At 44.8% G+C, this 15,594-nt stretch overlaps 1 protein-coding gene across 1 annotated transcript in view; it reads right to left on the bottom strand.

Annotated features, from left to right (window-relative positions):
• Nucleotides 1-15,594, bottom strand: part of LOC124594352 (limbic system-associated membrane protein-like) — a 237,642-nt gene that overhangs the window by 42,664 nt on the left and 179,384 nt on the right. Inside the window, exons 5-6 of the mRNA XM_047132719.1 lie at nucleotides 10,790-10,911; nucleotides 3,216-3,357 (exon numbers count right to left, since the gene is read on the bottom strand). Coding sequence (XP_046988675.1) covers nucleotides 3,216-3,357; nucleotides 10,790-10,911 — 264 coding nt within the window. The remainder of the gene's footprint in view (nucleotides 1-3,215; nucleotides 3,358-10,789; nucleotides 10,912-15,594) is intronic.

Raw genomic sequence — 15,594 nt, 5'->3', positions numbered from 1 at the left:
TATTGTTTACAGTAATAACACATACCTTTGCCTTTCCAACATTTCTCCTTTTCTTAAAAGCCTTCGGAGGATTTCTAATAACTTTACTTTTACTCATTATTATACTTCAACAAAACAGAGACTCAAGAAACAGAATTAATTACGAATATTTTCGAGATAACGATAGAGTAAATAAACATGAAACAATCGACAATCACACCAGCGATATATATTGAACCATCACAGGTTAGCCACAACCATGGTGGTATACCTCCATGGCCACAACACATACTTTATCTCACATCACTAAAATGTACCTGATGAACACGGACGTTAATAATAACACCATTTGACAGCAGTTTAACAGCGCCACAGTGGGTCACGCCCATGTAGAACACATTTCAAAAAAAATTTAAAAATAGTTGTAGTCTTCGGAATTGAATAAATTATATATCTATTAAAAGGTAATAGTCTGCAGATTCAGAAAATGCAAAAAAGTAAAAATTGAACTTTTCATGATTTTGAGCCTTTCCGGAGCCCCTTAAATCACATTTTTAAATCCTGTACTTTATCTTTCTCATAATGAATACTGTAAATAATTCTCATTGTCAAGTGTGGGTGATGTGTACCAGTAGGTACATCATTCTAGTAACTTCTGGAATCTGAGTGTCCTGCTATGTAGAAATTCACATATGTTAATTACCTCTTACACAGTTCACTTGTGCACACTATAAATGGAACAGTAATGAACCTGTCGCATAAATACATTATCTGATCAAAAGTATCCAGACACATCTTTGTAATGTGGAACTGACTACTAGATATTGTGACAGCAGATCCATCAGTATAAAAGGATGTGAGGAGTATTGTGTTGTCAGTAGAGAAGCAGTAACAGCAGAATGGATTGGTCAGGAGAGCACAGTAACTTCAAATGTCAACTGCTCCTTGAATGTCACTTGAGCAATAAATCCATTGGGGACATTTCAAACATTCTAAACATGCACAAGTCAACTGTTGGTGATATGATTTTGTAGTTGGAGTGAGGGACTGTCGGGCATCACGGAGGATGGTAGTGAAAAAAGTAACATGAAATTAGTGAAAGGAATCACTCCTGAGTTCTAAAGTCCTACCAGCAGTTCAGCTAGCACAATGACTATTGCTGGGGGTTGAAAGGAGTCAAGTACAATGGTTGAGCAACGCCTCATAAGCCAAACATTTCTGCAATCAGTGCTAAACAACACATGAGGTGGTGTAGAACTGATGCCACTGGACAGTGTATGACTGGGAATGAGTGATTTGGAGTGATGAATTGCACTGTGTGCTGTGGCGATGAGATGGAAGGTTTGGGTTTGACAAATCGTTGGAGAAGATTGCCCACCATTATGTGTAGTAAGGAGGAGGTGGTGCTAGAGTTAGGAGTGTTTCTTGTGGTTAGGGTGTGATCCCCTTATTGCTCTTAAGGAAAAGCTAAATGCAGAAGGATATTAACCCATTTTATAGCATTGGTCCAGTGTACAGTAGAGGAACAGTTCAGAGACAATGATTGTTTGTAACAGCATGACAACACACCCTGTTATGAAACAGCATTTGTGAGGCAATCGTTTGTGGACAATAACAGTCCTGAACTGCTCTGGCTTGCCCAGAGTCCTGATGAGAACCCAATGGAACATCTCTGTGATGCATTAGGACATAGACTTTACTCCAGACCCCAGCGTCCAACATCACTACCGTCTTTGGTTTCTGCTCTTGTGGAAGAATGGGCTACTACTATCTCTCCATAGGCATTCAGACATCTCACTGAAAGTGTCCCCAACAGAGTTGAAACTGCCATAAAGGCAGAGGGTAGATGCATTTCACGTTATTGTACGCTACTAGGTGTCTGCATACTTTTGATCACTAGTGTACAATGATCAGCGTGATGTACCTGAATACTGGATCAGTTGACAAAGTTTGTGTTATTGCTTTATTGGCAAGTCTCTGAACTAGCCTGTCGATGACTTAAGCTGATCTTGTTGTATGATTGGTCACTTGAGTTCTTGTGCTGTGTGTAAGTAAGTAATGCATGAAGGGTACGTCAGGTTTGAATTAAAGAGGTGAATTAGGGTAATGTAAGGAAAGTAGGGGATCTGGTTAAACGCAGCACCTCACCATAATCTCCTCACCATAATCTTCTCATTTCTAAAAGCAACTCAGAAGTTATCAGCCCAGGCCAACACCCACGCACTAATTATTGTCAAGGATGTCAGCTGTGGATGAATTCTCAAATTTAACATACAAGATGGGTGTTGAGCTGAATTCTGATGGTGAAAATTATTTTCTGTACTGGTATTCAATCCAACCAAGAACACATAAAGTTCACAGACATGTTCATCACATACAATAGCACAGAGAGGTTTACATCATGTGGCAGATCACATGTGAGCAGAAAGTGTGGTCTGGAAAGCAACAATGAAATTATGAACACCAAATTATATTTGAGATAATTACCAGAATTCAATTTGATCTATAACTGTTCCTAGAATCTCTCTTTTCCAACATTAGAGGATTCTTGGAGGAAGACCGTAGGGCATATTTAAAACTGAACGCTAAACTCAAGCATTTATCTTTCATTTGTATGTACTATAATAGATAATGGACTGTGCAAAAGCCCAACAAGGATAAAATAAAAGCTCTGTAAAACTGTGCAAATCCAAGCGTTCTGTGAATATTGTGGATGAAATGCAGCAGTAATAGCTTTTGGGGTAACTGCAGGCAAAGAACAAGTTTATCAATTGCTTATGAATCTGGGGTAGTTTCCACTCATTACATACAGAATAGGGACACTGCAGAAGATGGTTATACCATGGAAAGTGGAAGGAAGGTGACACCAAGGAGAGGCTCCATGAGTTGATGAAATGGACAAGCTGATTGGGAAATTCCGTGATCAGTGTCACTAGGGATCTCATACAGGATTGGATATCATGGCAGTAAGCGGCCTTCTATTCTTGAATCACACTGCCAACATCTTTAGGACAGAGAGAGAGAGAAGGGGGGGGGGCGGGAGGAGGGGGGGGGGGGGGGGAGGGCGAGTGGAGAGAACTTCTGTTAGAGATACAAGAGTCTCCACTACACATTTTGGTGTAGAGATAGCAACTTAGAGCAGTATATATTATGTTTCTTTCAATTTACTGTGGCTGACAGTTTCAGGGAACAAAGTGAGGTTCATGCACTGATATAGCTTAAGTGCCAGGGCTTACAGAGAATCGTGAGGTGGATGTCAGCACTGGCTGGGTCACCCACACCATTGCTGGCTGTGCACTGATAGACACCGGACAGCTCCTGTGAGACCGCCTTGAATTGCAGCCGAGAGCGATGGTCAATCAGCTCCAGGGGCAACCCCTGTGAACATACATCACATAGCTATTTTAAAATCATTATCATTATACAGCATTATGTGTAAATTATTTCTACATCTGAGAAAATGTCATATAATAATAATATTTGGTATTCAGAGAATTACATGATCATTGGAATCTTCAGTTCCCGGAGTAGAGTCACCATGGCCATTGGTTCCCGCCATTATGTTTCCACCTTGGTATATCTCATTCTCCATCCACAGACAGTGAGTGATGTGAGGCCTTTCTTTTTTCTTCATATTGTGTGAGCTCCAGTCAAAGGTGTGCTACACTAATGATTCCACAATTTGACTTGGGGTACATGCAGTCTATCAGCACATTCTCTTTTCATCTGCCTCTCTACTGGTCAATCATTTTTAGTTTCCCAGAATTCTGTGTTGGTCATTGGCCATTATATTCCTGCTGCATGTTTCTCAGATACCTATCTGAAGTTCAGTGGTCAGTTCTTTGTTTTCTTTTCACTATTTATATCTGTTCAGTGATATTAACTTAGTACTTATGTCAAATTTTTGGGGGTTAGCGCTTGGTGAGACTGATTAGATTTCTGGACACTTGCGATTGTATGAAGGTTCACATGTTGATATGGCACTGAACATCTGTAAATGCTTGTCCATCTACATGATAAAATTGGTGAGCTAACAGCACCAGAGTAATCGTGTTGTTAATAGAGCTTCCTGGAGCATCAACTTCTAAAGTTGGCTTACACAGTGGACCTTCTATTTGTATGCTATTTGATAGAAATAAGTTGCTGACGGTGTACAGCAGTCAGCCACAAATTGGTTTTAGGTTACTTTATTCAGAAAGTACCATTACCGATTTCGAATTATACAGTTATCATCAGATGGCTTTCACATTTTCATCAAAATATAAGATGCACTGATTTACTGGTGAATTTCACAGTTTCAAATGTGTAATAAAGATCTTTATTGCATGTTTGTAACTGTGAATTATTGTTTATCCTAAGGCAACTCACCAGTACATCACTGTATCATATATGTTGACAAAAGCATGAAAGCTGCCCGATGATGGATTGTATAAATTTGAAACCGGGAATGGTAAAGTAACCTAAAACCAATTGCTGTATGTCATTAACTGTTAATTTCGTATAACGCCCGCGGTCTTCGACTGTGTCTTAATTTGACAAAATTGCATTACACTATTTGAGCTGCTCAATGTACTCTACTGTTGGTTGACCACACGGATCTCTGAGAGCGAAGTTACACAACTCCTAAATTGATAACATAACGTAAATATGAACATAATAAATAAAGACAGCAGAGTAGAATATTCCAAACATATAACTACTATCAAATGTTTCAGTAGAGTATTTTTGCAACCTATATGAATAATTGTACTGCCTGTGAGTGGTGTAAGACTTTCGTCATTTTTCTTCTGGTGGAATGGAAGGTTATGTATAGCTCGTATAAAGAAGTCCAATAATCTGTGCTGTGATAATCAGCAGCATATCAACAGAGAAAACATTTTTATTCAAGTTATGGTACTTTGCCTAATTAGTTCTTGTTAATAAGGTAAATAGCACACACTACACATCTCCTACAGATTGCAGGATCGAGATGGGCGAGATCCTCCATTAAGAAACAGTAGTTTGCATCCCTGTATTGCCAGAAGACTCAGTCACGGAGTGACTAAACTAACATATAATAGATCTAGTCATAACATGTCTTAGTTAGGGAGAGATGTGAAAGGAATCAGCTATGGCACACTCATGAAACCTTCTCGGTACTTGCCAAAAGTAATTTAGGGAAATCACAAAAAACCTACATCAACAATAAAAAAGGCGTGTGCAGGGATGCCAACCACATTTCGCTCCAAACCACCATTGGCGCGAAATTACGAAGGTTCCAGAATTTTCTGAACAGACCACGTATTCTGAATAATGTGTCGTGCAGAGATATACATAATTGTAAAGTAGTTAGCAAAAAAACTTAATGTCTGAAGCGAAAATGAACAGCAAAAATGCAGTAAGCAATAAACATTTTTCCTGTCGTCATTTTATGGAGGCTGCAAAGATAAGAAACTGTGTGTTAAGTTTGTTGCAAGTCACTAAGTGCTCGTTCTCATATACTGGATGAATAACCCCCCATCGATTCTTTATGTGAACCAAGTTTGGTTGAAATCTGTCCAGTGGTTTCGGAGGAGATGTGTAACATATATGCCTACATTTTTATAGGGTGTATGAATACCTTTTTTGTGTTCACATTGTGACTAAATATAGTCTAAACGGTGCCCGTGGCTACGCTGAGGTTACCAGTGAAAACCCCATAAAAAACCTTCGAATAGTTTTTAAGATTAGCATGTTCTGACAGAGAGACAAGAAAGTTGTAGTGAAACTTTAAATCACGCTACTTTTTTTCCCCTGATCCGTGTTTGATGAACTACATCATATACGGTGTCTCAAACTATGCTCAAGTTACCTGCAAAAAAACCCTGAAAATTCTTTTAGAAGTTTTGAAGATTAGCGTGTTCAAGGACAGACAGTCACGACGGTTTTATAGATTTATTGTTAGTGCAGATAGATTATAACTTCTATCACTACTACATCTGCTACTATCAATCTTCCTCATTAATACTGTTACAATTATTATTATAGAGATGTTCCCTGCAGTTATAAACTAACCAAATTCGGATGTTTAAAATCAGTTTCAGGATCAGAGATTGCCCAGTCCCTCTGTAGCACTCTGGCCTTAGGTGTACCCTGCTGGCTACTTGAGCCAGAAATCGTGAGGGAACCTGTTTCTGATGTTATTTATTCTAGTATAGATGGCAGGCAGCCTTCGTTTGTAGCTATTTCTCCAGGGCTCCTTAGTCGCATCAGATACACTATAGGATCAAAAGTATCTGGATACCCTCAGACGCATACGTTTTTCATATTACGTGCATTGTGCTGCTACCTACTGCCAGGTACTCCATATCAGCGATCTCAGTAGTCATTAGACAATGTGAGAGAGCAGAATGGGTCGCTGCTTGGTACTCAAGGACTTCAAACATGGTCAGGTGATTGTCACTTGCGTCATACTGTTTTCGATGTGACGGTGAAGTGGAAACGTGAAGGGACACCTACACCACAAAACCGTACAGTCCGACCTCGTCTGTTGACTGACAAAGACTGCCGACAGTTGGAGAGGGTAGTATTGTGTAATGGGCAGGCCGGCCGAAGTGGCCGTGCGGTTAAAGGCGCTGCAGTCTGGAACCGCAAGACCGCTACGGTCGCAGGTTCGAATCCTGCCTCGGGCATGGATGTTTGTGATGTCCTTAGGTTAGTTAGGTTTAACTAGTTCTAAGTTATAGGGGACTAATGACCTCAGCAGTTGAGTCCCATAGTGCTCAGAGCCATTTGAACCATTTGTAATGGGCAGACATCTGCTGTGGCCGCCCACTTTGTACATCGTAGCGCCTACTGCGTCGGCAACCCACTTCACGTCCAACCAACATGGGATGCCTGCATCACAAGACTTATATTTACCAGGAAAACCTAGGTCGCTTGTGTTGTCAACACAAATATTTACAGACGCCCATAACACAACATAACATCAGGTCTCCACCAACGGCCGCCAGGGACTGCTACCCATACACGGAGCGTGCAGAGTGGCTTCACCAGATGTCGCAGCTAGCCAAGGAACTACACTCCTGGAAATGGAAAAAAGAACACATTGACACCGGTGTGTCAGACCCACCATACTTGCTCCGGACACTGCGAGAGGGCTGTACAAGCAATGATCACACGCACGGCACAGCGGACACACCAAGAACCGCGGTGTTGGCCGTCGAATGGCGCTAGCTGCGCAGCATTTGTGCACCGCCGCCGTCAGTGTCAGCCAGTTTGCCGTGCCATACGGAGCTCCATCGCAGTCTTTAACACTGGTAGCATGCCGCGACAGCGTGGACGTGAACCGTATGTGCAGTTGATGGACTTTGAGCGAGGGCGTATAGTGGGCATGCGGGAGGCCGGGTGGACGTACCGCCGAATTGCTCAACACGTGGGGCGTGAGGTCTCCACAGTACATCGATGTTGTCGCCAGTGGTCGGCGGAAGGTGTACGTGCCCGTCGACCTGGGACCGGACCGCAGCGACGCACGGATGCACGCCAAGACCGTAGGATCCTACGCAGTGCCGTAGGGGACCGCACCGCCACTTCCCAGCAAATTAGGGACACTGTTGCTCCTGGGGTATCGGCGAGGACCATTCGCAACCGTCTCCATGAAGCTGGGCTACGGTCCCGCACACCGTTAGGCCGTCTTCCGCTCACGCCCCAACATCGTGCAGCCCGCCTCCAGTGGTGTCGCGACAGGCGTGAATGGAGGGACGAATGGAGACGTGTCGTCTTCAGCGATGAGAGTCGCTTCTGCCTTGGTGCCAATGATGGTCGTATGCGTGTTTGGCGCCGTGCAGGTGAGCGCCACAATCAGGACTGCATACGACCGAGGCACACAGGGCCAACACCCGGGATCATGGTGTGGTGAGCGATCTCCTACACTGGCCGTACACCACTGGTGATCGTCGAGGGGACACTGAATAGTGCACGGTACATCCAAACCGTCATCGAACCCATCGTTCTACCATTCCTAGACCGGCAAGGGAACTTGCTGTTCCAACAGGACAATGCACGTCCGCATGTATCCCGTGCCACCCAACGTGCTCTAGAAGGTGTAAGTCAACTACCCTGGCCAGCAAGATCTCCGGATCTGTCCCCCATTGAGCATGTTTGGGACTGGATGAAGCGTCGTCTCACGCGGTCTGCACGTCCAGCACGAACGCTGGTCCAACTGAGGCGCCAGGTGGAAATGGCATGGCAAGCCGTTCCACAGGACTACATCCAGCATCTCTACGATCGTCTCCATGGGAGAATAGCAGCCTGCATTGCTGCGAAAGGTGGCTATACACTGTACTAGTGCCGACATTGTGCATGCTCTGTTGCCTGTGTCTATGTGCCTGTGGTTCTGTCAGTGTGATCATGTGATGTATCTGACCCCAGGAATGTGTCAATAAAGTTTCCCCTTCCTGGGACAATGAATTCACGGTGTTCTTATTTCAATTTCCAGGAGTGTACTTTCATTTGCCAAGCACTTGATCGCAAGTAGTTCCGGCAGATACATCCGCCAAACGGGCTTTATAGGGCGGCGCACTGCCGACAGAGGGCAGTTCGACTTGTGATGCCATTCATGAACAGCATTCCAGGGGATGTTTTCCAACAGGATAACGCTCGCCCATATACTGCTGTCGTAATCCAACGTGCTGTACAGAGTGTCGACAAGTTTCCTTGGCCTGATCTATCACCAGATATGTCTCCAATCGAACACATATGGAACATCATCGGACGACAGCTCAAGTGTCATCCTGAAACAGCATTAACCGTCCTCGTATTGGCCGATCCAGCACAAGAAGCATGGTACCCCATGCCACAAATTGACTGCCGGCACATCACGCACGTTTGCTTCCTTTCTATTCGATATTCCGGCGGTTCCACCGATTATTAATGTACCAGAATTTTACATTTGCAATAGTATATCTCGAGCTTACATTAACATGTGATCTTACTGTGTTAATCACTTGAATATGTCACCTAGACAAATTTATCATCGACATTTCATTCTTTACATTAATTATTTGTTGGAGTTAACGATTTTTTCTGTCAGTGTAGTCGTAAGACGAATACTAGAGTTCATCTAGTTCAACAGATTCTGCCAACAATGACGTCCCAAGATACTACAAGCAGTGAGTTAACAAAAAAATCACGAAATTATCTTATCACGAAAATACTTTCCCTTACTTATGTCTTCGGCTTCTGGCCAACAGTGATTCGAATGACTAGAAAACATCTTCCTGTGTGGCGAAGGAGAGACTGAGCAATGTTGCAAATGGGCCTTCGTTTGCTCAACACAACAAGGACACTGTCTGAAATAGCTCCAAATAAACAAATTATCCTCGGAACGATCAACTGCAACACTCAGTCTGTTTAATACATTCCATTTGATCAAAAACTTGTAGCTACCGGTAGAGGCTTTCCTGGAGCAACGAATTTTCATTGAGCAGCTCTGTCTCCTTACATTGCCACACGATGGGTGGTCACAGGTGCCCCAGGGCCGCTTCAAGGCCCAAGCGACACAAGCTCTGCCGCTTGGTGCGCCTGGTTGAGAGGGGGCGTCAGAGGCACCGTAAGTGGAAGATTTCTATGCAGGACACTTCACAATTTCTAGCTCCCGCTTGGGGAGCCAAGCTGAGAGGTGCTCCTTGAGTACCTAATTGCATTTGAATATAGTGCGTATCACAGTTAATAGCGGTAATTGACAGGTGAAAATGTGCGAAAAAGGGAGGGGACAAATGGTAAGTCGCCTACATGGACAAGTGACCTAAAACGGGCACTGAGGCGCTCTTTACCTAAGAAAACTCTTCACGGACTTTGGTTGGACGTCATCAGGAACATGGTCTCAAAGGGCGTGCCATTAGTATCCCTGGAAACACTCTCGTTCCCACAGGCCGGTAAAAGCCCCAGTGAATTTCAGAGTTCGATTAGTCGGCAAGGATGAGTTCGTCTAAACGGGTCAATGTTAATCGTACTGTAATTAGACTACGGAAATGAATTAATGCGACGTCAGCTCTTGAGCTATTAGAAGAATTTTGCAGCTCCTGAAATGCGTATTCTCCAACGAAACAGCACAGGAAAAGGCCTCATGTACGGAACACGTTTGCATCTGCACCCCATCCGTTTGTCAGAAAGCATTGAATAAAGCTGTTAAGAGCGGTCATTGTCTGTTCTAGGTAATCGCAATGTTTCCTGAAAGTCAACCTACGATCAAAAAAAGTCAGTCACTGCGCTATTACATCAATCTATTGTCAGCTTTTTGGTTGCGTAAATTGACTGTGAAAACTACTTTTCTATGTGTGCAGCTTAAGAGAGTTCAACTAAGAGTATTGGGCAGTGCCTCTTCTGAGCTTGAAGCCTGGCCTGGTTACACGTGGTCATCAGCGTTTGAAAAAGATGTGATCCATACGTGTCTACAAGGGGGCAAGAGGAGACGACCCTAGCCCTGGAATTTGCAGTACAGAGTTTTTGTTCATTACAGAATTCTCATATACTTTTAGAAGTGTGTCGATATGCATAAGTTGTCTAGGACGTAATAATATTCTTGTTTCACCTATAAAATTTAGTTCTTGTGGCCATACACATCTCGAAACTGACCAAATTGGGAATTTGAGTGTGTTGCTCCCCTCTTCTCCTCTGTTCCCCCCCCCCCCCCCCCCCCCAGCCCGCCGCCCCTACAGATAAATTTCTGCGGGCGTCCATGTGTCCATCTTTATTGGAAAGCCAATTGTACGTTAGGTGAATAGGAAAAGAAGAACAAATTGTCATATGGCAGAATGCAAGATAATAGGCGAAACGTGACAGCTGGACGTACGTTGTAGGTCCATGTGACGATGGGTTGCGGCACGCCTTCTGCCTGGCACTCCATCCTCACGTTGTCCCCCAGGCGAACTTCCAGGGCGCCGTCTTCAGGGGTCGGTGTCACTGACGGCGGATCTGTGGATGTAAGCCAGGAGCCGAATGAGATGGATCCAAGTACTTCTTAAATTACCAACAGTTATCGAACAGTCAGCATGTCTTTGAGCTTCTTGCGCTTACGAGGAATACACGTAAAGTTTTATCACCTCGGAAACTGGTTTTGGTTGTTCGCAGGTACATGCCTGCAGCCCTGGTACCCGTTCAGATCCCCGCGCTATATTATCGTCGCACACGTCGCTACAGGAGCCAGAGTGACAAAATGCTGCAGAGGCTTTGCTGGTGGAACGAATATTCGCTAAATAACTTTACTCCTTTATATTCTCACACCATGGGCACTCTGTTGGTTACAGGTGGCCTTGACTAAGAAAACTCTTCGTGCACTCGTGTTGCACGTTGTCAGAAACGTGGCCGAACAGGACGTGATAATATTAGTGCGTAGTAATTCGGAAGGAAGGAAGGAATGAACATGGTGTTCAATGTCCCGTCGACATCGAGGTCATTAGAGATGGAGCAGAAGCTCGGATTGTGTAAAGGATGGGGAAGAAAATCGACCGTGCCCTTTCAAAGGAACCACCCATACATTTTCCTGGAGAGACTGAGGGAAATCACGAAAAATATAAATCTGGATGGCCAGACGCTGGTTTGAACCGTCGTCTTCCCGAGCGGTATTTCGGTTCCTGCAAAATGGCTCTAAGCATTATGGGACTTAACATCTGAGGTCATCAGTCCCCTAGAACTTAGAATTACTTAAACGTAACTAACCTAAGGACATCACACACGTCCATGCCCGAGGCAGGATTCGAACCTGCGACCGTAGCAGTCACGCGGTTCCGGACTGAAGCGCCTAGAGCCGTTCGGCCACCGCGGCCGGCTCGGTCCCTGCATCTAAAGGGGAACAACACTATAACAATCCACGCTAAGCTGGTGTAAGTGCACGACAACAATGTCCCATCATATGATGTAATGGCTGTGCGGCGCATAACCTTCCAGTAACGGCAATAAGTTTGAATGACTAACAAGAAAGCGGCATACTACACTACACTGAGGTGACAAAAAGCCATGGGATAGCGATATGCACATATACAGATGGTGGTAGTATCACGTACACAAGGTACAGAAGGGCAGTGCATTGGCGGAGCTGTCATTTGTACTCAGGTGATTCACGTGGAAAGGCTTCCGCCGTGACTGTGGCAGCACGACGGGAATGAACGGACTTTGAACGCGGGATGGTAGTAGGAACTATTCAGTTTCGGAAATTGTTAGGCCATTCTATATTCCGAGAGCTGAAGTGCCAAGAGCGTGCTGAGGATACCAAATTTTTGGCATTACCTCTCACCACGTACAACGCAGTGGCCGAGGGCCATCACTTAACGACCGAGAGCACCGGCGTTTGCCGGCTGTTGTGGCCGAGCGGTTGTAGGCGCTTCAGTCTGGAACCGCGCGACCGCTACGATCGCAGGTCCGAACTCTGCCTCGGGCACTGATGTGTGTGATGTTCTTAGGCTAGTTAGGTGTAAATACTTCTAAGTTCTAGGGGACTGACGACCTCAGATGTTAAGTCCCATAGTGGTCAGAGCCATTTGAACCACCGGTGTTTGCTTAGAGTTGTGAATGCTAACAGGCAAGCAACAGTGAATGAAATAACCGCAGAAATCAATGTGTTATGTACGCCGGTCTATAAGTTAGGACAGTGCGGAGAAGTGTGGCGTTAAAGGGCTGTAGCAACAGACTAGTGACGCGAGTGCCTTTGCTAACACCACGACATCGCCTGCAGCGCCTCTCCTGGGCTCGTGACCATATCGGTTGGAACGTAGACGACTGGAAAATCGTGGCATCGTCAGATGAATCCCTATTTCAATTGGAAAGAGCTGATGGTAGGGTTCGAGTGTAACATAGACCACTCGAAGCTATTGACTGAAGCTGTCAAGAAGGCACTGTGCAAGCTGGCCAGTGGCTCCATAATGGCGTGGGCTTTGTTTGCATGGAATGGTCTGGATCCTCTGGTCCAATTGAATCAGTCATTGACTGGAAATTGTTATCTCCGTCTGCTTGTAGACTATTTGCAGCCATTCGTGGACTTCATGTTCCCAGCAACGACGGAATTCTTATGGATGGCAATGCGCCATGTCACCAGGTCACAGCTGCCCGCGATTGGTTTGCAGAACATTCTGGACAATTCGAGCGAATGATCTGGCCACCCAGTGAACATTTATGGAAGGTAATCGAGAGGTCACTTCGCACACAAAATCAATTTCGCAGTTACGGACGGCTGTAGAGGCACATGGCTCAGTATATCTGCAAGGGACTTTCAACGACTTGTTGAGTCCATGCCATGTCGAGCCGCTGCACTGCGCCAAGGAGGTCCGACACGATATTAAGAACTATCCCATGACTTTTGTCACCTTAATATGTCTCTGTGAGGGACCGGAAATTGAAAAAGAAGTTGGAAACCCTGGTGCTCGAAGATCGGGTGTCACAATCGAGGCTACGGTGAAAAAATTAAAATGGTATGGACCAATTTTGAACGTGTTACACGACATTTTGAATGTGACACACGTTGCAGCCCACTGGGTCCGGCGACTGCTCACGCCCATTCAGAAATCACGCAGGGCTGAGGGATCAGCAGATATATTGCAGCTATGTCAGGCCAATGCAGACTACTACTTTGGCCACCTAATCACCATGGACGATTGTTGGATGTACCATTATGGTCTCTATGCAAAGGAGGGAAGACAACAATGGAAAAATGTGGACTCAGTACAGTTTAAGACTGTACTGACCATCATAGGGCAAGGTTATGCTGTGTGTTTTTCCGTACTGCCGTAGTGTGGTGTCATTACGTATGCTGATAAGTGCAAACCACCACAGGAGCGTACTACCGAAATCTTCTGACAGGCTTTACCGAAGGCTGCCGATACAAAGTGTCGCGGGAAGTTGTGAAAAGGGATGCTCTTGTTCCATGTAAACGCACCAGCTCGCTCTGCACAGGATACAGATGCAAAAATGTTCAAATGTGTGTGAAGTCCTATGGGACCAAGCTGCTGATGTCATCGATCCCAAGTCTTACACACTACTTAAGCTAACTTAAACTAACCTATGCTAGGAACAACACATATACCCACGCCCGAGGGAGGACTCGAACCCCTGGCGGGAGGGGCCGCGCAGTCCGTGACATGGCGCCTCAAACCGCTCGGCCACTGGCCACTCCGCGCGGCGATACAGACGCACAAGCTGTTTCTTTGGGCTATCAAATTCTGTCTCATCCCAGTAGCAGCAGGTTGTATGCGCTAATGTGCTGCAGTACACTGTAAATATCGCAATAAAATTACGCTACCTCTCTTCGAATGCAAGATGGGAATTGCATTAAAGTTACGACATTTCTGTTCGAATATAGCCAGAAATCGCTCTAAAATTATTCCCTTTCTCTTATAACGTGTGTTGGTATGCGGTTAGGCAATAACTAGAAACCACTTTTGAGTGCTGAAATGTTAGTCAGCCACACTACGATCAACTCACCCTGGCACTGTGAGTGCTACGTTTCTCAAGGCGCCAGGTCAGTATTTTTCTTTGTAAGTGCATGTAACGCACTAAGCAAGTGTAGATTATTATGATTTTTTGAGGAGCTGTTGGCGTGACAGCTCTGTGACTGGTCGCTGTACTTCATGGGCTGGACATACGTGGCTTGGATTCAATTCCTGCTGTTATCAGTCACTTTTCATTTCTTCATTTTATTTTACTCCTCACAATGTTAAACGATTTATTATAAAATTTAAATATACTTAAACAGTTCAGTTTATATATGCAAAATTAATATATTCTATTTAAGACATTAAGTGATTACAGACGTTGGTTGTGTATGGGCATTGATTGAAATCTGTGGGGATAGTTGAAATTTTGTGCTGGACTGAGATTCAAACCCTGGTCTCCTGCTTACTAGGCAGATGCACTGACCACCGTGTGTCAGAATACGTAAATGAAAACACCTGTCATGCGCACGACCCCTTGAAGTTGGTATAAACACGCCGGGCATACGGCTTTTCCTCCTGTCGCTTCTGCGACGTTCGCTGTGACTGTCTCAATACAGGATCGCGCTCTGCGTGTAAAGCTGTATTACAAGCATGATGACTGCACATGTCGCTCTGCAGAAGTTCCGGACACTGAAGGGTTTGAAAAACGGCGTTGGTCCGATGACTACCATGAGTCTGGAGAAAATGATTCGGAAATTTGAAAAGACGGTTTCTTTTGGTGTGCAACCTGGTAGAGGGAGGAAACGAATTGGTGCGATGTCAGTGGAAGCAGTGGCCACGGAAGTGCAGGAGGAGACGAGTGGTGGTGTGCAAACGTGTAGTCCACGGAGAATTGCCCGAACGTTGGACATAACCCGTGAGTATGGTGCGTAAAATCCCACGAAACATCTTTCTTTGCTATCCATTCAAAATTACCCATGTGCATAAGTTGCTTTCTGTTGACCTGCCAGAAAGAGACACCTTTGCTTTAGAATTTCTTGCTCGCATGAGAGTGGACAATGACTGGCCGTGGAAGATTTTGTGGGCAGACTAAGCCCACTTCCATCAGACAGGATATGTCAATAAACAGAATTGTCGAATATTGGCAACGTAAAATCCACACGCAAATCAACCAGTACCACTTCATCCTGAAAAGGTCACTGTGTGGTGTAGGTTTACGGCATCATTTATCACA

The sequence above is a fragment of the Schistocerca americana genome, chromosome 2, assembly GCF_021461395.2.
Source record: "Schistocerca americana isolate TAMUIC-IGC-003095 chromosome 2, iqSchAmer2.1, whole genome shotgun sequence".
Classification (NCBI taxonomy): domain Eukaryota; kingdom Metazoa; phylum Arthropoda; class Insecta; order Orthoptera; family Acrididae; genus Schistocerca; species Schistocerca americana.
This window is presented reverse-complemented; position numbering and strand designations above follow the sequence as displayed.